The following is a 24,809-nucleotide window of genomic DNA, read 5'->3' as shown; positions in this document are numbered from 1 at the left end:
TAAGGAAAATATGTTTGACCACTTTCCCTTCCAAAAAAGTTGGATGACTTTTTGATTTCAGTTGTGCCGTGAGATTTCAGTTTTGGCGTTTCTAAACTTGGTTGGATATCCTAAGAAAAGCTGTTTAGAATTGATTACGAGATATAAACCCTGCAAACAAGAAAGAGTGAAGACAATGGGCAGAGAAGAAGAGAATCAAAGGCTTAAGTGAAAGAGAAAGAAAAAGAAAAAGTTAAATTAGAGTCAAAGAAGGAGGCAACCTTGCATTACATCTCTAAAGAGTCGTTAGTCATCTTAAGAGGTTAGTTAATAATTAAACTGAGTAAGTCAAACTAGGAGATGATCAGAGAGTGGTCTGAGAAAAGTTGTTAGAACAGTGTTTTAATTGCTTGCAAGATTTGTCTAAAGGCTAGAAGTATGGATTAGGTGTAAGTAAGCATGATTAAAGTCAGTTAGTTAATCTGCTATGAAGAGCAAGTATGATCTATTATAAGAATGTATGCAAGTCTGTATTTTTTTCCATTGTTGTTGTTGTTGTAGAATGTGAGACAAGCAAGTGGATCATTGCAGCAAGGGAAAAGCATGATTGTGGCGGGTTTTTCTGAGGCGAAGAAGGATCATGGTTACGAACTGATTCAAAAGTTGGAAGCTGGTGTGCAAGATATGCGACAGATTGTCGAAGATTGGAAGAGAGATGTGGTTGCTCCTAAAGATAAAGAGATTCTCCAGTATGTTGGTGAATGAGTTTACTCAAAGGTGTAATGCATGAGAGATAAAAAAAACCAATATGGTTTTGGATTAGTAAGGAAGCTGATATATTTGCTCATTTAGTCCCTTCTTGATGACTGCAGCTGAGATCTTCCTGTCCTGTGGCGCTCTGCAGAATAGAAGAGGACATGGTCGATGGCTTCCCTTATGAAGTCCCTGCAGAGTGTATAAACATGCATCTTATCAAGGGAAGAGCCACTGTGTACATGAATGTCAAGATCAAGGACAACCCCCAACCTTGAGGAGGATTGTGTTTTCTGCAGTGTCCTCGATGGCTATAACGCCCCTGTTACCGCCAGGAACTTTGTGGACTTGGTGGAGCGCCATTTCTACGATGGCATGGAGATCCAGAGATGTAAGACATCAAACTTTCCCCACAATATATATTTTAGTTATATGTAATGCAAAACAGGAGTTTGAGAATGACCAGGATCGAGCCAAGTGTTTTTGGTGCTGAAAGTGAGTGAGCTGACGCCAAGCAATTCCAACATCTTGGACGGTCGTTACGCTATCTTCGGTTACGTTACTCAAAATGAAGATTTTATGGCTGTTAAAGTTGGTGATGTCATTAAGTCCATTCAAGTTGTCTCAGGTTGAGAAGAACATGTTCTTGCACAAGAGAAAACTGAAAACAGAGTATACGAATAAGAAGAAAGAGACAAATCTGAATAGTTTAACAGAAGCTATCCTACTGACGACAACAAGACAATGTTTTTTTGCTCTATGGAGTTTAAGAGTTTTAATTAGCCAAAAGATAAAAAAACATGTTATTTGCATTTGTGTTAGCACTGATAGGAAATATGTTACAAAGCAACATGTTACTACTTTATTTGTATTTGATATATATTTCAGTGTTTAATTACTTTCAACACCAGACAATGAAAAGACAAATATGAAAACCCACAACTATACCATTAAAACTCAGATTTTATTTGATCACTATATTAGGTCATAAACTATATCAAATTCTATTTTTTGTTCAATATATTCCAGATTTTTTTTCCACCACATTTTTAACAAAGTCCAGCAAAAACCACTAATTTTTTAATTTTGTAACTATTTAATTTTATAAATCTCTAGAGTTCTTAAATTTTTTAAAACAATTTTATTAGAATTCTATATTTTAAAATTAATTCGGGGTAAAATAATAAATTAATCTATGTTCGTATAATTTGCTAATTTTTTTAAACCAAATTTTATATCTTTTACCTTACACTATTTTCAATGATATACTAGCCACTTTCTAAGTACACATTATCAATCCAAGGAACTTTGGCATTTGAATATGGAAGTGATAAAAATACTGATGGTTGATCAAATCATTACCAAGATAAGATATGAAAATATCAACACATAAGAAACACCGGTTATTTAATATCAACCTAATCAAGTTGTGTGCCTTCCACTATTACATTCATCACTATTATAGATAAAAAAACAAAAGTTCAAAAAAAAAAAACGAACGACAAAATTCTTTATACAAAATTACAAAACGCATCAATGTACACGGCCCCGCGCTTGCGTGGAGGCTATGCCTCTAGTACCACTAATGATGCGATAAATCTTTAACTAAACATGCTATCTCTAAACTCCATTAATTAGAAAGTCTAAGCTCATTAAATTTACAGATACCCAAATTACAAATTCTAATCTTTTATATACTAAAATACAAGTCACATGACCAACAAATTTTTGACACATAGCATAAACAATAAAAAATGTAAATAAAAAATGCAAAATAAAAACACAATAACGTTTAGTAACTGCTTTCTATTTATTCTCCATATAAAAGAAAAATTTAGATCTAACAAAAGTTCCTAATCTTTCTCACATGATCACACGATTTCTAAACTGTTACACAAGGAAATTTGACTCACAATGCTATAAATCCATCTCTACCTGGATTCAATGTAATTTTCTAATTTATTTGCAATGGTTCTATTGACTCTCTTTGTAAAGGGTGGTGAAGTTTTAATTTCTAACCAGACCAATGATTGCTTCTGAGATTGACTTCGACAAAAACTATTATCAATGATTAAAAAAAAAGTTTTCTATGGAGACTCTTAATGCAAAGTTGACTGATCAAAATTAAAGTTCAGGTTTATATATTAAACACAAGTCACATGAACAACAAAATTTTGACACATAGCATATATCAACAATTAAAAAATGCAAATAAATAAATGCAAAATAAAAACATAATAAAGTTTAGTAACTAATTTCTATTTATTTTCCATATAAAATAAAAATTTAGATATGACAAAAGTCCCTAACCTTTCTCACACGATTTCCAAACTGTTACACGTAGAGGAAGTTTGACTCATAATGCTATAATTTCATCTCTACCTGGATTCAATGTAATTTTCTAATTTCTTTGCAATGGTTCTATTGACTCTCTTTGTGAAAGGGTGATGAAGTTTTAATTTCTAACAAGACAAATGATTGCCTCTGAGATAATCTTCGACAGAAACTATTATCAATAATTAAAAAAAAAGAAGTTTTCTATGGAGAAGCTTAATGCAAAGTTGGCTGATCAAGATTAAAGACCAGGATAGTGAAACTAAACATGCTCAAACTCTTCAATTCTCAAATCATATTTTGCATCATGTTAACCTGCAAATAATATTTATCCACTTAACATAGTACATTTGATCAATATCATTTTAAAATAGACTAAATTAATTTTTAATTTATTAGAAAATATTTATTGACTGTGATGGTCGTAATTCGAGAGAGGAAATTAACAAACTCATCTTAAATCAGATTCACAGTACCCTTAATAAACTCTTCTTCTTTTTTTTTTTTGCAAAGTGCTTTACAATGCCCATAAAAAACTTGAGGTGTGGTGGAAACTAGGTCTCATGTTTAATTTCTATATCAAGACCATACCTCAAGTTAGTTTTCTTTATTTTCAAATATGTATTATAGTCTTATAGAGATATTATTTATGTTTGCTTACGGATCAACATACACCTTTGTTTTGTTTTTCTTATATAATGTTTCCAAATTTTGTAGGTTTTCTCATAAGCAAAAACTACTAAATAAATACAACATAAGCCTTGATTGGTAGAGCATTAACATTAGCAGTACCAATATGCTATGGAAGCAGTATGCTGCAGGAGCTGTATGCTTTTGCTAAACTGTTTAATAGGATGATTAGGTAATAATCCGCGTCTTACGCGGGATGTGATTATTAGTTAGTTATTTTTAATAAAAAGATATTAAAAATGTTTAATCTTGATATTGGTTTGATTTTTTAAGTTTTTTTTTTTTAGTTTTTAATCATCTAAAATATAATTATTATTTTAAATTAATATTTATTTTAGTTTATCCGGTTGAAATGTTTGATTTTTTGGTTTTTTTCGGTAAAAACTAAAAATTAATAATATTTTTATTTCCGTGTTATGAATTTTAGATAGTCGTCATGTCGAACAAATAGTTTCATATTATAGTTTCTAAACAGATAATAGTTTAACAAAAAGAAAAGAAAATTATTAAGACAAATCATTCACTACAATTTTGTCAGTAGTGAAAGAAGCATTAAGAAAAAATATTTCAACTTTAAAAAAAATTAGATATTTCAGTTATGGTGAATACTTAGTTACAGGGTGCTCACATCAAGGTGCACATGTATGTCTATGTAAAAAGTATATAAAAATAGTTGACTAAAATATAAAGATATTGTTATTTAATATTATATGAAATTTTTGTTCAAAATAATACATGAAAGATAAAATTAAAATTAATTTAAAATAAAAAAGGGGTTGACATCAGTCATTTTTTCATATGAAGAAAATAAAATTGTATCCGTAAATAGGGGTGGACACAGATTAAATATCTAGGTATTTGGAAGCATTCGTGTTGATTCGATCTTTAGCCACCTAGATATTCGGTGACACGGATATCCGAAATGTTTTAGAATGTTAAAGAATATCCGATTTGATATGTAAATAAAATAAAATTATATGTAAATAAAATAAAATTTTAAAAAGGGCAATTCTCATTAATAGACTATTTTCAAGTTTTGGTCACAAAAATAGACCACAAAGATGAAATTAAACAAAATATTTCATTTAATAGGTAAAAGGATACTAATACCCTAGATATATAAAAAAAATAAAAAAACAAAAATAATAAAATAATATAATAATAAAATAATTTTTTTATAATTTAAGATTATATGTTTTCAAATTCGAACTTTTTTATAAATGTTTTTTGAAATTTATTTTTTCAAAAATGTTTTTTACTTTTTTCAAATTTTTTTTTTGTAATTCGAAAATAATTTTTGAAACTATTTTTAAAATTTTTATTTCCAAATTTTAATATCTATTTTCTATTTTATAAAATTTTAAACATCAATCCCAAGTCTCCACCTCTTAACTCTAAACCCTAAGGTTTAGATTAGTTAACCCTAGAGGTATAAGTGTATATTTACATCTTTAATGAAACATTTTGGTCATTTTGATTCGTAGAGTCTATATTTGTGACATAAACTTTTTAGTGCTATCCTAGGATATTTTTCTTTTAAAAATAATTGAAAATTTTAATAATAACATTCTATTACAAAAATAAAACATTATTTAACTTTTTAAATTCTAGTACCAGATATAATAAATTTAATTCATAAAAATATTGTAAAACTGATATAAAGTATAATATATATATAACATATATATATAATTCTTTACATATATGTATATATATATGCATTTAACAGATCGAATCAGATATATGTTCCTAAAACTATTTGTATTTGTGATTTGCTTCTTTTTTGGATATTGTATTTTAGTATTTGATTTGTTTCGTAGAGTTATGAATATCCAGATTTTTTGGTTCAAATCAGAACGGATAACGAATCGAATCAAAATTTATGAATATTTTGCTCAACTTTATCCGTAAACAATAAAAATAATATATATATATATATATTTTTTTGGCTTTTGATTCGTTATCTATTTTTATTCGAACAGAAAAATCTAAAGTTTTATTAGAACCATGTATGTGGGCTTTATATTAAAAAATGCAAAATACATTGTGTAAACACGTTTATGAATATAGTGTGAACGCGTTAGCATACTTATTATCAAATTATTGTGAGGCTGTCATCAATACTATTAAAAGGAAATGAGTTTTAGTAAATCTACCTATGAAAGTTGTTTGGACCTTTTGATTACACTTTTTTTTTTGGTCCTACAATTAATCACTCTAATTATACATAATTAATAACTCTAACTACTTATAAAAAATTGTGATGTTCGTGAGATATTAATTGTGTTACCATAAAAATTAACGAACACTCCTAATTTCGTGGGATCACAATCATTGTGATATGTGTGGGATATTAATATCACTAAGATCACAATCATATTAAAGCTAAAATAATATTCCATATTTTATACATGTACTAATAATATCATTAAACATTGTATCATGACATCTTATATAGTTTCAAATATTTACAAAATTAAATTTGATAAATCGCAAATCATATGTTAAAATAAAATTATATTTATATTATCTTAACTTAATTTTTATAGAATGTATTATAATAAAAACAAATTATTAATAAAGTTTAAAAACTATGAGAAATCTTACAAATATGTTCTACTGAATTAGTTAAAAAAATCTATCAAATAAATCTTAAACCATAAAAATTTAACAAATGTAAAACTTATAAAATGCACACAAAATATAATGAGAAAATAGGTTTGGGTGCTCAAGTATTCGGATCGGTTCCTTTCTATCTTGGTTATTTGGATTCTAAACATTTGGACCCAAATAGATTTTTGTTTTTTTATTCAGGTTTAGATGGGTTCTTTTATGTTCGGATCAGTTTGGAATCATAATTCAAATACATGTAAAATACATGTAATATTTGAGTATGTAGCATGGATAGGTCGGTTCATATATTTAAGTTTAGACAAAGATCAGAAGTACCTAAAAACCTGAAAAATGATAGCGTTAATAGCGTGTTTTGGGTTTTACCGTATTTTTATCATATTTTGTTTATTAAATTCAAAATAGGACTATATACAGATTTATTGAATCTATCGGTTTGACTATGTTGCTTCTGTGTGTCTTAAATCTCTGTGCACCAGTAAAAGTCCAACACTTGTGGGTCGGACAATTTGAAAAATTTACTTTTTCTAGATAAGTATGTATTCCTAAAATATAAAGGAAATCAGGTTTTGAGGCTGCTATGAATATGAGTCTAAGGGTTTGTAAGATTATTCATTCACACAATAATAAGAAACCCTAAACGGGTATTTGCCTCAATATGTTTTGTTCTCTACTATCTTCTTGATTAATTCATGGCTGTTCACAACAGACTATATGTCTGGATTGGATATGAAAATACTATTTAAAATTCAAACATTATAATAGAGAAATTTTAAAATCATTTATTCCTAATAAAAAGTTATAAATTTATTCAAATTTTATCAAACGGACAACAAAAAATACCCGCGCTTCTCAAGCGCAGGTCAAAATCTAGTATGTCTATTATAGTGTAAAAACATTTATTACAATGTTTCTCTTTTAATATATATTAGGTGGATGCCCGCGGTTTCGCGGGTTTGAATGTTTTGTAACAATACATTTATTATAATTTTTCAAATTAAAATTTGTTTTTATCATTATGTGTTTTTGTTAAATATTGTTTTAAGAATAATTGTTTAAAAAAATATAAATATGACTATTTTAAATATTTGTGTTGATAATTGTACTAAAATTAGTTATGTATAATATTCATGATTGAGTTTTTAATAAAATTACTTAATTTTAAAGCTATATAATACTGAAACTTTTGGAATATTTTATATAGTTTAGAAATACTTGATTGCTAAAAATAATTTTATGAAGCATTATATATATTATATAAATCACAAATTTAATTACCATAATTTATTTTATGCAATATATTTAGGTCATTTGGATACTGATAAAACTATTTCTAGAACTAATTTTCGTACTCATAAAATAAATAAAAATTAAAAATCCATTAACAAATCAAATTATAATATTTTTTTCTCAAACTCTATATATGATCGACACTTAAGAAAAAATCAATTAAGTGATTTATCATTTAATATAAAATGAAATTTAAGAATAGATTTTATAAATTAATTTATGAGCTTGTATAAATAAATTAAAGCCTCTTATCATAATTTATGAACTAAGTATCTACCTCCTCCTAACCTACTTTTGAACAACATGTTACCTGCTGCTTGTCTATAAATACCATTTTCTTTATTTTCTTTTTGAGGTTTTTGGTGAAAAACTGTTATGTTTTCCTTCTGATTATATTAACTTACATTTGCAATTTTTTAATCTTCCTGCAGGAGAGCAAAAGTATATTCATCTAGGAAAGTTCCATTACACTTGATTGCTAATAGGCCATAAAGAAAGCTATGGCTCCTGGTGGCAGTACTTACAAAGAAGCCTTGAAGTCTAACTGGATAGGCTTAGCTTACGAGGTTAGGATGTCTCCATTGGAAAAATCCGTTCAAGCAAGGGCAATGGTGTTCATGAGCTTCTCGAATGTCCGGTTTGCACAAATCTCATGTATCCTCCAATTAATCAGGTGTGTGTGCGACTGTTCTACTCTTTCTCCGACACTCAACTTACTTTTGTGTAGTTAACGTTGACATCTAGGTTTGTTAATTTTCCCATAATGTCCCAATGGCCACACGTTATGTTCAAGCTGCAAACAACAAGTGCAGAACACGTGCACCCTACATGCCGTTACGAGCTCGGCAACATAAGATGCTTGGCTCTCGAGAAGGTTGCGGAATCGTTGGAGGTTTCATGCCGGTACCAAAGCTTAGGGTGTCACGACATTTTCCCGTACTACAGCAAGGTCAAGCACGAGCAGCACTGCAGGTCGAGTGTTCAGTGACGGGAGACATTCCATCCCTTGTTGAGCATCTCAAAGACGATCATAAAGTCGATATGCATAGTGGTTGCACTTTCAACCACCGTTAATGTCAAGTCTAATCCTCAAGAAGTTGAGAATGCTACATGGATGCTCACGGTATGCATCTTATCTTATCTACATATATGATTATTCTAGACATGAGAGAAAGAATCTTTATCTCTTGTCTGATGCTTTTGGTTTAGGTGTTCAACTTTTTTGGAAGACAGTTCTGTTTACACTTTGAGGCGTTTCAGCTGGGGACAGCGCCGGTGTACATGGCGTTTCTGCGGTTCATGGGAGACGAGAACGAGACTAAGAAGTTTAGTTACGGCTTGGAAGTTGGAGCTCACAGCCGTAAGCTGACGTGGCAAGGGATTCCCAGAAGCATCAGAGACGGTCACAGGAAGGTCCGTGATAGTCACGACGGTCTCATAATCCCTAGAAACATGGCTTTGTTCTTTTCAGGCAGTGACAAAGAAGAGCGCAAGTTAAGAGTCACCGGACGGATTTGGAGAGAAGAGTAGATGATTCCAAATGATGTTTCATATAGGCTCTGTAATGATGATTTTAATTGGAACTGAAACGGATGATGTACATAGCAAAGTCTTGAGAGCTATGAGATCAAAATCTCCCCGTGATCAGGTTGAAAACATTATGTTTTGAAATATTACAAACTCTTCAGCCTTGTAATTTTCCTGATTTGTTGGAAAAATAAAGAGAGTTTTCCTTTTGGTTCTGTTCTTATATCAAAAATTGGTTTTTATCTTTATTGGATCATCATACAATATGACTCATAATACTGAAAGATGATTTTCGATAGGAACATTTTATCGTTGAAGTGAAAGGGTTAATGGATCCAAGGAAATAATGGAGGGAGAGATACGAACAATCGCAAAAAAGAAAAAAAAAATCAACACAGAAATTTAACGTGGCTTAGTGAGATTCTGACTAACTAATGTTACCGAATCATAGCAGGTTTAAGACATTACCAAAGATAAGACATGTTGTTACATTACCAAAATGATTAATTGTGAATTCAAGCAGATGATATGTTAGAAGAACTTTTAGACTTTAGAAATACTAGATTTTTTAACCGCGCTACGCGCGGATAAGATACTATATGTATTTCTCAATTCTAAAAAATAATGCATAATATTGTATTATATTATTTAAATAATATAAAATAAGACTACATAACATAAATATATTTTTTAAATTTTCTTTGTGAAAATCATTATGTGGTTTGATTGTTTACTTGATTCACATATTTGCATAGTTATTTGTGATAGATGAATAATTACATTTTTATTATCAGTAAATAATATATATTTATTATATAATATAAGAAAAATAAAATTATTTAATTTTAAAATAAACTTGTCTGATGTTGGGGATTCGGTTATAGACATATCATATTCGAATGAGACATTTTTACAGTTATCAATCTTCTTAACAGTCAAGAAACAAATCTGAATATCAAAACAATATCTCATACGATCTCTTTGTGGAACAACTGCTCTGAAGAAACTGAATTTAGGCATCAAAAAGCACTGGAAATGGATTTGCAGATGTGTTATCTAAGTCAGCTTTACAAAGTACTATTTATAGTTCATATATCATTTATGTTCATCCTATTTTTTTGTCCATCCTTCTTAAACATCTTGAAATAACTGATGCTAATTTAATAATAAACTTTTGGCTCGCAAAAAAAATCAAATTTGTCTAATTATCGCTTAATTTGTCTAACTGATATATATGTATTTTTCAATTCTAAAAAAATAATGTATAATATTATATTACATTATTTAAAGAATATAAAATAAGACTACATAACATAAATATATTTTAAATTTTCTTTGTGAAAATCATTATGTTGTTTGATTGTTGTACTTGATTCACATATTTGCATAGATATTTGTGATAGATGAATAACTATATTTTTATTATCAGTAAATAATATATATTTATTATATAACACGAAACCCAATATTTAGAAACCCGCAAAAACCCACAAAAACCCACTAAAACCCAGAATCCGATACCGGTTGGACCAATAAATAACTTTTACTTTTTTTTTAGTTTTTAAATTATGTTTTATATTCTAAGTTTCCAATTAAGAAGTTAGGTGCTGACGAAAAAAGTTAGATTTTCCTTTTCGGTTTTATATTTTTGATTTTTAAATTTTGATCAAGATTTCATTATGCCACCAGAAGAAAATGAAATGAACGATGGTAGAGAGAACCAAAATTAGTTGATGTGATTTGGTGTTAGTTTATTTTTGTTATTGACAATTTATTACAATGATCTTTTATTTTTAGTTTATTTTGAATTTGAAGTTTTATTTATTATTCACATTAGACATTAAGATTTTCAATCTCAAGTTCCAACTTTTTAAGATCTTCATTCAAAATTTTTTTTTTCTTTTAAAAGTTTAAAGACTGAATGATTATATTCACTTATTTAAATATTTATGAATATTATATATATATTCATAAATATTTTTAAATACTTTTTAAACATAAAATGTATACATATCCAAAGTTTAGTTTTTATATATTTATAGCTAATATATTATTATTTAATAAAATTAATTTATTTATTAACCCGCGGTTCATCCCCGGTCGATCCAGTGACCCAGTGAGCCGGTAAGTCGTCCGGTTTGGTGTCCGGGTCGGGTTTAAAAACATTGGTAAATGTACATAAGAGTATGATTACATATTTAGTGATTCTTGTATATGTGTCCAAGAAAGTTTCAATGGCTTAGTGGTATCTGCCCTATATTTATGTCATACTAACCCGGGTTCGATCCTTTCCTTTGTAATGTTTTTTCATTTTTTACGAAAAAATAAATGAGATGACGTGGCAACTTCGGACTCTCTGATTGGACGATTTTTTGTGCTTATGTGGACACTCTAAGAGGAGTTTATATCCCCCTTTTAGTATAGTATAGATGAATAATGATTACAAAAGATAAGTTAGTAATATGATCCGGTCCAGAGAGGACGTGCAAGACGTGAAGACAACGCTTGAGACTTCCTATGATTGGTTATTATATTAAATTAAAAGTAAAATAAGCGAATGTAAATGAACGAGGACTCGAAGAAGTGTGAGAATGGGAACAAAGTGATGGAAGAAGACAATGTAAATGAGGAGAAAATGGTTGTTAAGAAGAGTGTTGGAAGCGAAGGGAGCTTTTTCGATTGCTATATATGCATGGACCTGTCCAAAGATCAGGTAGTCACTAACTGTGGCCATCTTGACTGTTTGTCTCGCCTTTACCGCTGGGTAGAGGTTTCAGAGGAAAAGGAGTTTCCGGTTTGCAAAGGGGGAGGCAAAGGAGTTTCCGGTTTATTATTAGTAATGAAATCCCCTATATATTAAAAGAGAATTACAACATTTGAATCATACACGTGTCATCATGAAAATGATTTTCGAGTCTTTAAAAAATTAAATGGGTCTATCTAAATATAAACTATAGTTTTCATTAAACTGATCACAAAATCATTTATTAGTATTAAAAGTTATTCTTCATTCTTTCCTTAAATAAAGCTACATAATTACCTAATGCTATTAAAATATATATATAGCAATTAATAATTTTCAATAACAAAGATTTGCTAACAATTTGTATACACTCAATCATTTTTGTTTAAATCTTTTTTATTAAAACATATTACACAATTTCATTAACCATATAATAAAAAATTAGATTTTTTTCGTATATGTTGTATTTTGAATTTTAAAAAAAAAATATAAATTACTAAACTGTTAAAAGTCTCAAACAAAATTTTATTATCAATGATTTAAATTTTTGGTATAATAAGATATAAATAGTTATAAACTACATGAGTAAGAAGTCTTATTTAATAAGTGTTATTATTAATATATATATATATATACATCATTTAATTAAACTACATATCATATAAAATACAAATTATAAATTGATATATGCATTGAACAAATATTGAGAACTTAACTAATATTTTAATTTTGCATTCAATTAAAAATATTTATAAATTACTAAAACTATTAGACATCTCAAATTAAAAAGTTATTAATGGTTTAAATTTTTGCTATAAGATGACAAGAATCATAAAACCATATGATTAAAACCTTTGTTTAATGAACAACTTTACTAAAAATATATTTCATATCTATGTTAATATCATTTAAATTTAATTATATTATATAAAATGGATAAAATTGATTTTTTATTTATTTACCATAAAATTATCGTTAATAAACAATAGTCATTGTTTGATTTATATGCGCAAGCCAATTTAATTATATATGTAATATTACCGATTTTTCAATATTTCAATATATATTTATTATTTTATTATTTTATAATATTTAAAAAACATAAAATAAATAATAATATATAAATTATTATTTATATATAAAATGTTTATCCCGCGCATTATGCAGATCTTAGCCTAGTTTACATTATTAGCAAAAACAAAAAAAAAAACAAAATAACAAAAAACAAACAAGTGAAAAGGGCTGTCTTCAAGGATGCCTTCTGCGGAGGTGTACTTAGGCGCTAGCCGTGTTCCCTCCGGAGTGTCCGGATTACCTAGATTATCAAAAAAAAAAAAAAAAAAACAAAACAGTTTCAAAAATCATTACTCGTTTTTGAAAGGTAATAGTAATTTGAAGAAAAAATATACCCGTTAGGGACAGCTTGTTTTCAAATGTATTTAAACCAAACCAGAGGAGAGCCTCGCGTGTGTGTCTCTAAAGTCTCAACGTCTCTCTCTCACATAACACCAAGCGATTAGAGTAAACATATATCAAAGGTAAAAATCTCGATGAACCACCGATTGCTCTTTTACTAGGATCATAGGATCGTAGAGAACTAGGTTCGATGAGTTTATGGAAAGCTAGGAATGAAATTAGGGTTTAGTTCGAATCGGTTTATTTTTTTTGGTTAGACCCAAAAAGATCAATTGATTCTAACCGTCTAGTTAACCAATTTGCAGAAGCGGAGATGGCGGAAGGGCGCGATAGACTCGAACGACAAATTGATTTTGCATCATTGTTTCTCAACAGACAGCGCGGAAGGATCTTCGTTGACGATGAAACTACATGGACTGTGCAAGCAAGAGGTGGTATTTGGCGGCGTGGAAGGCCTCGTCCTCGTACTCGTACTCGTCCTCGTGCTTCACCTTCAAGGAGGGCCCTCGCTGATATCACTGATGTGAATAGGGTTAGCCTAGCTTCACTGAATTTTAACAACCAATTTTGCTTAAGGCTTGCTTGTTTAGCCGTAATCTTTTGTGCAGGTGGGTACTGAGAGAAGGAGAGCAGTGGTTGGCCCAAGGCCCCTCCTTGATACTGCTGTTGTTAGGGTTAGACTCGCCTCACTTGCTTTTAACAACGACTTTTGCGTAAGGCTTGCCTGTTTAGCCATAGTCCATTCTGCAGGCGGGTACTGAGAGAAGGAGAGCAGTTGACCGTGTACCACTGGCTCAGCTCGAGCTCAGGTATTCTGTGGCCAGTGCTGTTGCATCCGCTGGAGTCAACCACCCCTCTTCCATCGCTTGGGTTCAGCAGAAGTTGCTCTCACTCAAAGAGGAATTATCTGATGGAGAGGAGGCCCTCACTCCAGAGCTCCTCAACTATATAGATCAAGTGGGGATTTATCTGACGGAAGAGCTTGAGAAGCTGAAAAGCACACCAAGTGCGCAGAGAGCTGAGAGGGAGAGGAGGATTCGAACATTGATGTCCATGAGGTGACCGTTTGGGAACTCTTCACACTCTGAAAAGTAGGGATCATAGGCGTAAAAAAAAGTTGACGATGATACAAAGAGGGACGAGTGGATATCATATCACGGAGAGTACATACTCCACGTTATTACCAATGTGGTGACTAAGTGAGCTTACTACTGTAAACTCTGAAATGATTCATTGTTTGTGTTTTAGGCTTGAGAGTTAATATTACATTTGCTTACTTTCTTTTTTCACTATTTGTGAAATTGGAAGATTTTTTTGATACCTTTGTACCTTTGGCATGGCCTGTGTAGTAGCGCTATTGATTAGAAAATTATTTGACAACCCATCAGTTTCACTTCCTCTAATCTCTTCTGCTTTGAATCGCTTCCTAATTCACATTCCAAAACCGAATTTGACCAAATTAGTTTTAATTGTTGTTGTTTCCCAGCAACATTTTGCTCTTAGCCTACTCATCCTGTTCCACCATGCTTGTTTTTAGCTTCCAAGATTTTCTCAACGTGATTGGAATTGTTTCACAGACCGTGATCAAGTATAGCCTACAAAAAAACAACACTAATTATCCAACAGTGCCATACGTGAGGAAAAGGGAAGTGTCTTTGCTACTTTTCTAACGTCTTTGGTTCCAATTCACCTGAAACTATTCAAACCAACAAGATATACTACTGCATATTCAGAATACAAGAACAAAAACCATTTTCAAGCTTTTGTGTGCAAATTGTAAATGCATCACATCAAACAAACTGAAAAGTACAACATAGCAGAGTACCGCAAAGATACTTCAAACGAAAGAACTGAGATTGAAGGAGCCAATCATGTTTGCGAGAGGCGAGAGCAGAACTCATATCCAGCTCAAGCTGAAACCTTTGAAGTTTAAGCTGTTGCCTCAAAGCACTTGCTCTGTTGTTGCAGCAGGTTGCTGCGTCTGCTCTGTCTCCAAACCCTGACCAGGAACAGATTCAGCGCTCACTGCCCTTCCTTCATCACTTGTTGTCCCACACTTCTCAACACCAGAAGAAGCAGCCACTGGTTTGGGCTTATTCACAGCACATGAAGCATGAACATGATAGTTACAAGCATAACAGTTATAAGACCAAAACCTACCATCCATACCCACATTACAGATATTGCAGACAAACTGAGTAAAAGACAGTGCAGGTGGAGCACTGTTGTAAACAATAAGAAGACTATGGAGAGGATGAGACTCCTGAGGCAATTGAGCGCAGTTGTTGCTCTCACTTTACTATGAATAGCATAAAATGAATAAAGTAATCATATACCGTTGTATCTACATATATGATTATTCTAGACATGAGAGAAAGAATCTTTATCTCTTGTCTGATGCTTTTGGTTTAGGTGTTCAACTGTTTTGGAAGACAGTTCTGTTTACACTTTGAGGCGTTTCAGCTGGGGACAGCGCCGGTGTACATGGCGTTTCTGCGGTTCATGGGAGACGAGAACGAGGCTAAGAAGTTTAGTTACGGCTTGGAAGTTGGAGCTCACAGCCGTAAGCTGACGTGGCAAGGGATTCCCAGAAGCATCAGAGACGGTCACAGGAAGGTCCGTGATAGTCAGAACGGTCTCATCATCCCTAGAAACATGGCTTTGTTCTTTTCAGGCAGTGACAAAGACGAGCTCAAGTTAAGAGTCACCGGACGGATTTGGAGAGAAGAGTAGATGATTCCAAATGATGTTTCGTATAGGCTCTCTAATGATGGTTTTAATTGGAACTGAAACGGATGATGTACATAGCAAAGTCTTGAGAGCTATGAGATCAAAATCTCCCCGTGATCAGGTTGAAAACATTATGTTTTGAAATATTACAAACTCCTTCAGTCTTGTAATTTTCCTGATTTGTTGGAAAAATAAAGATAGTTTTCCTTTTGGTTCTGTTCTTATATCAAAAATTGGTTTTTATCTTTATTGGATCATCATACAATATAACTCATAATACTGAAAGATGATTTTCGATAGGGGACATTTTTTAAAAATGCGAGGTTTACGTGGGACGCACGAAACGTTTTTAAAAATGGAAGATAATTTGCATTTAGGTCAAAGTGTGACGTTTCTATTTATAGTAACAAAGATGAATTTCTCTTCAGACTAGATACAAAGTGATTTCTACTCGAATTCTTATCGCCGGTCAGTTGATTATAGTTTAGGCCCGTTGGGGCCTACACTGATAAACGAAAATATTGAGCTTCTTATTCCCTAGAAAGGAAAGAATCGACGTGGCTTTGTTGGAGCCTACCTTGAGCCTTTAGCATTATCGACTATAATTAATCAGCCCGACAAGGATCCAATAATGTTGGCTAGAGTGTACTACCGGATATAACAGCGTAAACGCACCGCACGGACTAGACAAAAATAAATCGCTAGCCAAATGAGTAAGTAAACATTCAAAGAGATGCGCGAGCTTTGTGTAGTGCACAACATGGACGATATAAATGTAAGACATAACCATGAATTAGACCCAAAGATATAACTTTAAACCAGATCCAGTTCCCTTGCTTGTCTAAAAAAGGAAGTTGTACAATAACCATTTCAATATGTCAAAAGTTTTTAATATGTTTCTGGTACTGTTTCTCTCATTCGGTTTACAAGATTCATTGGATCAATAACAAAACGCAGCTCCAACTCTATCACGGTGGATGAGTCTTAGTTCAGATCCATGCTTCAGGAACACGTTTCCTGACATCAAACAAACAAACACACATTAGCTTTCCACTTAAGAGATTGACAATAAGTGAGCTTAGAATGAGCTACACAAACAAATAAAAGTAAAAAAGAAAGAGCACGAGTAAAAGCCAATTCAAGAACTCAAAAATGTCACCTGCGCCTGTTGGGGATTGATCCCGATCCCATCTGCAGACATGAAGACAGATACATCAGCAATCTTGAGTATTTTTGACAAGAATAAATCACTGTTAGATCTTTAGGCAATAGAAAGCTTCAGTTTTTAAACTTTATAGACAGAGAAGTAGAGTTACATGCAATGATATATATATATGATCCCATATCTAAGAGAATTCTCCTGATTACACAAAACATATGAACATGAAACAGACAAAACTCGAAAAGGGCAATGGTGTTCATGAGCTTCTCGAATGTCCAGTTTGCACAAATCTCATGTATCCTCCAATTAATCAGGTGTGTGTGCGACTGTTCTACTCTTTTGTGTAGTTAACGTTGACATCTAGGTTTGTTAATTTTCCCATAGTGTCCCAATGGCCACACGTTATGTTCCAGCTGCAAACAACAAGTGCAGAACACGTGCACCCTACATGCCGTTACGAGCTCGGCAACATAAGATGCTTGGCTCTCGAGAAGGTTGCGGAATCGTTGGAGGTTTCATGCCGGTACCAAAGCTTAGGGTGTCACGACATTTTCCCGTACTACAGCAAGGTCAAGCACGAGCAGCACTGCAGGTCGAGTGTTCAGTGACGGGAGACATTCCATCCCTTGTTGAGCATCTCAAAGACGATCATAAAGTCGATATGCATAGTGGTTGCACTTTCAACCACCGTTAATGTCAAGTCTAATCCTCAAGAAGTTGAGAATGCTACATGGTTTTCTTTTTTTTTTTAATTAAAAACTAGATACGAATTGGCAACTTATTAATGGTTTGTGAACCAACATATTCATCCTAAAGATAAACCCAAGAAAAATTCAAAGATTAATAAGTATAAAAAAAACGTTTGGGACTCACCTACAGAAAGAGAAAAAAAATAATAGAAAAAGAAAATGGTAAATTGTGGAAGAGAATTTAAAAGAGGGAATTGAGAATAATTTGTTTTGATTGGGGAAAAATAGATTATTCTCCCGAAATCCTGCGCGAAGAACAAACGTTTAGTTATTTCCTTTTTTTTTTATCAACAAAATAGTAAAATTGAGTTATTTCCTTATATTTGTTGAGTGTCGGTTAATGAGGCGGGTTATAAATAGAGGTGGTGCAACGAGGTGATTAAAGCTATTACTTGTTTCTTTCTTTTTTTCTTCCCGAAAAAGCAACGAACAAAACGTGAGAGAGAGAGAGAGAGAGAGAGAGAGAGAGAGCAATGAACACTTGTCGAATAGTTCTCCAACGCAGGTTCCTTCCCGTGAGCAACTCCAAGAAGGAAAAAGTAAGTTTCTTCAAATTAGGGTTTTGATCCTTCTTTTTCTGAATCGAGTTTGTTGTACTGACTTGTTTGTTTGTTTTTTTTTGTTTTGTTCTTAAAGTTTGACAGATTCATACCGAACAGAGCAGCCATGGATTTCGACTATGCTCACTTGGCTCTTATGGAAGAAAGAGAAGAAGAAGAAGAGGTCAGTTCATCCAGAAAAGCTTATAGAAAGCAATTGGCTGAGACTATGGGTCTTAACCGAACTCGAATCCTCGCATTCACCAACAAACCACCTTCTTCTACTTCTCTTCACCATCAGCATCAGCATCAGCATGAGCCTCCTCGACGCATTCCTCAGCGTCCCGAGAGAACTTTGGATGCTCCTGGCCTTGTGGATGACTTCTATCTCAACGTTCTCGACTGGAGCAGTGCTAATGTCCTAGCCGTTGCCTTGGCCAACTCTGTTTGTCTCTGGGATGCTTCCACTGGCTCCGTGACTACGCTTGTCACGTATGGTGAAGACCAAGGACCTGTCACAAGTCTAAACTGGGCGCATGATGGTATCAACCTTGGAGTTGGGCTCAACAATGGTCAAGTTCACATTTGGGACTGTGTAACCAAGACTCTACTGAGAACATTGCAAGGCTTCCACCACACACGAGTTGGGTCCTTGGCCTGGAACACTCATATATTGACAACCGGAGGAATGGACGGACGTATCTTCAACAACGATGTGCGGTTCATGTCATACCCTGTGTCTACTTACAAGGGTCACACTCAAGAGGTCTGTGGGCTCAAGTGGTCAGCATCTGGTCAGCAACTAGCTAGCGGCGGAAACGACCGTCTAGTACATATATGGGATCGTTCTACTAGTACGCAGTGGCTGCACAGGCTCAGGGGGCATACATCTGCAGTTAAGGCTCTCGCTTGGTGTCCTTTCCAAAGCGATTTGCTTGCATCTGGCGGTGGTGCAGAAGATAGGAAGATCAAGTTCTGGAACACTCGCACAGGGGCTTGCTTGAATTCGCTTGACACTGCTTCCCAAGTCTCTTCTCTCTTGTGGAGCAACAATCAAAGAGAGCTGCTTTGCTCACATGGGTCTCAGCTCACACTGTGGAAGTACCCGTCGATGGTGAAAATGGCTGAGCTCTCTGGTCATACGTCAAGAGTTCTATCTATGACCCAGAGTCCAGATGGTTGTACTGTAGTTTCAGCTGCAGGAGACGAGAATCTGTGCTTTTGGAATGTTTTTGGACTACCTCACACCACCGCCAAAAAAACTGTTCCAAAAGCAGCTCATGAGCCGTTTTCTCATGTCGCTCGTATTCGTTGAAAACTCAACTACCAGAGGTTCCTTCTCCAGCCACTGTATTGACTAGAAAAATGTCCTCAAACTAGTTTTGTAAAAGTATATGTTGAATAGAGAGCTTTTTATCTTTTATTTTACAAGTTACGAATTTACTATGTTTTGATACTTAAGAGATTTGTTCTCTCACTTCCAGTCTCATCATTATTTTAGTGATCGGGTAGGATCTTTTAATTTAACTCTTATCATCTAAATTTATTTTGGTAGGTTGACAATGAAAAGATAGAGTGCGAGGCTTCTGCATATCAGAAGAAACTTTTAATGAAGAGGGTTGAGGATTCGCTTGGAAACATGAAGGTGCTGTTTTGTGCTCTGCGTATTGTGTATTCAGTTGTTTCTTAGTTAGTTTTCTTTTTACAGTCGCGTGCAGTGCACAACTCAGTGATGGAGCTTCGGAATATATATCACAATCATCCATATCTCAGCCAACTTCATACAGACGAGGTAATAGAAATTTACATAAATGCAAACAACTTCTGGTTAGGGAACTAAGGAAAGTTTTGATGAAGGGTCTGCGTAAATCACTCTCTCTCTCTCTGGTCAATAGCTGAGCATTATCTGCCTCCGGTAATAAGACTTGTGTGGGAAGCTTGAGATGTTGGACCCGCTCTTACCCATTATCTTCCTGAGCATTATGCTGCGCCAGTGTTGCCTTAAATGATATTATATCCCCAAGGATAATCATTGCTTGTAGAATATATTACCTGTGCATATATATATATATATATATATCTGTTCCAATTGAGGTTAAGGTTGGTGAATCGTCAGGATCCAAAATTACATCGGTTTGGAAATAAAATGAGATGTTGTTGTCCAAGATCAACCCGTCAGTTGTACAGTCGTCTGCCAGGAAAAAAGAAATGAAACATTAGGTATTGGTGGTTCTGGAAGGAAACAAACTACTGATGTTGCTCGTGTCATTTTCAGAGAAAAGCATAAAGTTGGGGAGCCTTCTGAAACAACGGTAACAAATGAAATAGATGGAAAATCCTCGGAAACGATGAATATGCTCATAGCCAAGACCAGCATGGCGAGACGAGAACGAGGCTAAGAAGTTTAGTTACAGCTTGGAAGTTGGAGCTCACAGCTGTAAGCTGACGTGGCAAGGGATTCCCAGAAGCATCAGAGACGGTCACAGAAAAGTGCGTCATAGTCAGTACAGAAGAGAAGAGTAGATGATGATGATGATCCATGAGGCCAAAGCAAAATGGGGAATAAGAAGAGAATAAAGATATAATAAGCTCTCTAATGATGGTTTTGATTGGAACTGAAACGGATCATGTACATAGCAGCAGTCTTGAGAGCTATGAGATTAGGTTGAAAACATTATGTTTTGAAATATTACGAACTCTTACTCTTGTAATTTTCCTGATTTGTTTGAAAAATAAAAAGACAGTTTTCCTTTTGGTTCTCTTCTTTTATCAAAAATTGATTTTTTATCTTTATTGGATCATACAATATGACTCATAATACTGAAAGATGATTTTCGATAGGGACATTTTATCTTTGAATTTAACGTGGCTTAGTGACCTGAGGATTTTTCCTCGAAAAAAAAGAACTAAGAGTAGATAAAAGCAAAAATAGACAACATCAATATAAGCCACAATCTCCCAGTCATCGTCCTGAATCCACCTGAACCAGAACCATCGCTGCATGCCAACTTGTTATCATGGTACGTACACACCGGCTTCTTCCTGTACACATACACAATAACAATCAAATTAAACATACAAAATCAAAAGAGAAATACAGAATCAAACACAAAGATTAGGTGGCCAAGATTGCTAGTTTTTGGGTGCAAAAGATTGCTTGGTTTTGGTTACCTCTGCATTTGAAATTAGCAAAGGATTATAACATTTACTTAAGCCTAAAATGTATTATAGCTATAAAATGTAAACACAAATATTAATAATGTTTTTTTGGTTTAACATATATGAAGCACACAAGTAATGTTTTGGGGTTCAGACTTAAAATTATTGGTTTTCTTTTAAATGTTAAAATGTTATAGAAATTAATGTGTTTGAGTTTTAAAATATGTATAAATATATGTCAAAAACAAATATAAACACCAAAAGAAAAAAGTTTAAGACACAAACTTGGAGGAACAGAAAGAGATGACGTAATCAGTGCCGGAACAAGTGAAGATACTGGTCGGATCATCATAAGCATAGCTATAAGCAGTAGGACAAGCTTCCTTGAACATTTTCGAGTAATTTGTTGGTCGACACGTAACAGGATTCCCATAAACTCCTCTACAACAATACTCATCTCTATCGAACACATCACAAGCACTCCTACACGAAACCACTTTCCCCTTAGATTTCACGGCAAGCTCCGGCGGACACTTTGATCTCAGGTCAGCCACACAGCCGGCGACACTACAGTTTCCCTTTCCGTTCATCGGAGTCACGGACATCGGAAGATTAAACCCGTCGACGAGACTCACGTCGTAGAAATCCAATGCGGCTAACGTGAACTCGGCGAGTGAAGCTGGTGGTTTTCCGGAGGCTGAGCATTTTAGGGTCGAGCCGCATGAACCGGTTTCGCATGTTCCGGTTCCGGTTTTGTCGAAATTGCAGCCGGTTCGTCCCCATATTCGACCTGACCAGCCTACTGGCGCGTTGAAGACTATGGATTGGCCCGGTTTGAGCTCGAATCCTCCGCCGTTGAAGTTTTCTCCGGGTGTTATCGCTGGCCAGATTGTTTGGTCACATGAGTTTACGATTGTGAATACTCGAGCTGACTCCGACCATTTTGTCCCTGTAGTTTAAATAATCACTAGAGACTAGAGTTCTAATCATTAACGGATATGAATCCATTATTGAATGTGCCAAATAAAAATCAAAATTGATAAAATTCATTGGCAGAAAAAATCATAGAGCTAGAATGGGATTTCTCATGTAACAATTTTAACTAATTTAAGTTATATTTGTGATTTTTTATAAAATAAAAATATTACCTGAAAAATAATATATATACATGATGAATGCATGTGTATACAGATACGTGGAGAGATACATCTACCATTAAAACTATTTTGGATATTGGATAATTACCTGATAAAAGTGTTAGAAATAGTAACAAGATCCTCGGTGACAAGTTGAAACGAAGATGCATAATACTGGAAAAGCTTTAACGATCAAAATATCCTTATTCGTTGGTCCGGGTGTGGTTGGATTACGGAGAATTACTGAGATGAGATTGCCTTTTTAAGAGAGGTATAGAGAATAACTTGCATGCATGGACAGTCTATATCTCAGATTATACTAAGGGGTTTTTGCCAAAACTAACCCACAACTTGATTTTAACCCCAAACATATACCCAAACTTGAATCAAATGCAAAACTAACCTAAAAACCTAGTGAAATTACAGCTCAGTCCCTTGTGACCAAACAAAAAAACAGAAGCCATTTTTACGAATATAGCCCCAGTAAATTGTCTGAGTCGTCTGAGATGTTGGAAGTCGTCTGGACGACTGAAATGTAAGTCGTGTGGTACCAGTTTATTTTAAAAATAATTTATAAATCTTGTAAAAAATATTTTGATGCGTGAAAAATAAAAATCAAGTAATTATAAACAGTTTTAAGTGATATAAATTAAGATATGATAAAATTGATTTGTTTTGAAGATAGATGAGTGGAAGTAGTAAATCATGAAATACTTTGGTTTAGGAGTTTGGCAAACATATGTTGTAGTATTGTATGTATTGTTAGGGTTAGATTTTGGAAAACTAAAATGTTTTTTTTTCAAAAATTAGTTTTCACCTATATGTGTTTATTTCTGTGTATAGTAAACACTTTTCAAGTTTGATTTGATTTTATGAAGTGTTTAATTAGATAATTAAGTTTAGGGGTTATGTTTAGGGTGTGGACGACTTATATTTCAGTCGTCTGTTGAATAATTTACTCGGACGACGTATATTTCAGTCGTCCACATCGTACCGAACCTTTAACTTTACCAATGTACGTTTTAACCTAACCGGATCATTTACCGGACATATAAAAGCTAGTTTAGGGGTTATGTTTAGGGTCTAGACGACTTACATTTCAGTCGTCTGGTAAAGAAATTAAAATAGACGACTTACATGTAAGTCGTCCAAATATTCCCGCCTAAAATTTTTAAAATTTTTTTTTTTCCGCTTAAATAATTTAAACCAGACGACTTATTTGTAAGTCGTCTGGAAAGTCTTCTATTTTAGTTTTCCGCTAAAAATATTTAATTTCCCGCTAAAAATATTAAACTCTTCTGGACGACTTACATGTAAGTCGTCTATTTTAATTTCTTCACGAGACGACTGAAATGTAAGTCGTCCAGGAAGTCGTCTGACTCAAAAATATTTAACCTAATTAGATTTTTTTGTCTCCCTATATAAAGAAAAAATTACATGTTCTCTCTCCTCCTCTCAAATGGCTGCAACAAAAATGTAATGTTCATCATTCTAAAACTCTCCAACCTCTCTCTAATCTCTTTGACTACACCTAACTTTATATGAATTTTTCAGTTTTGTCTCATGTATTTCTTAATAATCTATCTCTTTTGCAGGTTTTTAATCAAATGGTACTTATCTTCCACTAATTTAAAGGTAGATCTATTAATTTTAGATATGTATTTTTGTGTGTTCTATAAATGTAGATTTATCTAATCTTTCACTCATTTTCTCTATTTTTAAGTCATTTGAACGTTTTTGGATATGCAGGTTTTTCAGATCTGGATTTGATATGCAGGTTTTTCAGATCTGGAAGACTTCTGGGACGACTTACCTGTTAGTCGTCTGGAAGTCGTCTGGACTTCTTGGAAGTCTTCTGACAAAGTCGTCTGGACTTCCAGGAAGTCGTCTGGACTTCCAGGAAGTCGTCTGGACTTCCAGGAAGTCGTCTGGACTTCCAGGAAGTCGTCTGGACTTCCTGGAAGTCATCTG

At 33.3% G+C, this 24,809-nt stretch overlaps 3 protein-coding genes and 2 pseudogenes across 8 annotated transcripts; 3 read left to right on the top strand and 2 right to left on the bottom strand.

Annotated features, from left to right (window-relative positions):
- The first annotated feature begins 6,011 nt into the window (after positions 1-6,011).
- On the top strand, positions 6,012-9,411 carry LOC125603970 (annotated as a pseudogene).
- A 3,870-nt stretch (positions 9,412-13,281) lies between these two features.
- LOC125603972 (protein POLYCHOME-like) lies at positions 13,282-14,685 on the top strand. 2 transcript variants are annotated; one of them, XM_048774652.1, is made up of 4 exons: positions 13,282-13,485; positions 13,669-13,895; positions 13,972-14,037; positions 14,114-14,685. In XM_048774652.1, exons 2-4 carry the CDS (start codon positions 13,677-13,679, stop codon positions 14,423-14,425), a joined length of 597 nt encoding a protein of 198 aa, XP_048630609.1. In that variant the 5' UTR covers positions 13,282-13,485; positions 13,669-13,676; the 3' UTR covers positions 14,426-14,685. The 2 variants fall into 2 exon arrangements, with proteins under 2 accessions (XP_048630609.1, XP_048630610.1); XM_048774653.1 differs by having other exon boundaries at positions 13,282-13,895.
- Positions 14,686-14,862: 177 nt separating this feature from the next.
- On the bottom strand, positions 14,863-15,849 carry LOC125603966 (annotated as a pseudogene).
- Positions 15,850-18,162: 2,313 nt separating this feature from the next.
- LOC125603967 (cell division cycle 20.2, cofactor of APC complex-like) lies at positions 18,163-21,294 on the top strand. Of its 5 annotated transcripts, none has more exons than XR_007335851.1 (5): positions 18,163-18,543; positions 18,641-19,875; positions 20,099-20,188; positions 20,252-20,335; positions 20,819-21,294. XR_007335851.1 is itself a non-coding variant. In XM_048774647.1 (3 exons), exons 1-2 carry the CDS (start codon positions 18,478-18,480, stop codon positions 19,856-19,858), a joined length of 1,284 nt encoding a protein of 427 aa, XP_048630604.1. In that variant the 5' UTR covers positions 18,163-18,477; the 3' UTR covers positions 19,859-19,875; positions 20,099-21,294. The 5 variants fall into 5 exon arrangements, 1 of the variants encoding a protein (XP_048630604.1); XR_007335850.1 differs by having other exon boundaries at positions 20,401-21,294; XR_007335852.1 differs by having other exon boundaries at positions 20,099-20,335.
- Positions 21,295-21,386: 92 nt separating this feature from the next.
- Positions 21,387-23,230, bottom strand: LOC125603969 (pathogenesis-related thaumatin-like protein 3.5). The gene is made up of 3 exons (XM_048774648.1): positions 22,948-23,230; positions 21,988-22,651; positions 21,387-21,585 (listed from the first exon to the last, which is right to left on the bottom strand). Exons 1-3 carry the CDS (start codon positions 23,006-23,008, stop codon positions 21,450-21,452), a joined length of 861 nt encoding a protein of 286 aa, XP_048630605.1. The 5' UTR covers positions 23,009-23,230; the 3' UTR covers positions 21,387-21,449.
- Between the last annotated feature and the right edge of the window lie 1,579 nt (positions 23,231-24,809).

This window comes from Brassica napus, unplaced genomic scaffold, assembly GCF_020379485.1.
Source record: "Brassica napus cultivar Da-Ae unplaced genomic scaffold, Da-Ae ScsIHWf_43;HRSCAF=80, whole genome shotgun sequence".
NCBI classification, from domain to species: domain Eukaryota; kingdom Viridiplantae; phylum Streptophyta; class Magnoliopsida; order Brassicales; family Brassicaceae; genus Brassica; species Brassica napus.
Note: the sequence above shows the minus strand (reverse complement) of the source record. Positions and strands in the feature narration are given on the sequence as shown.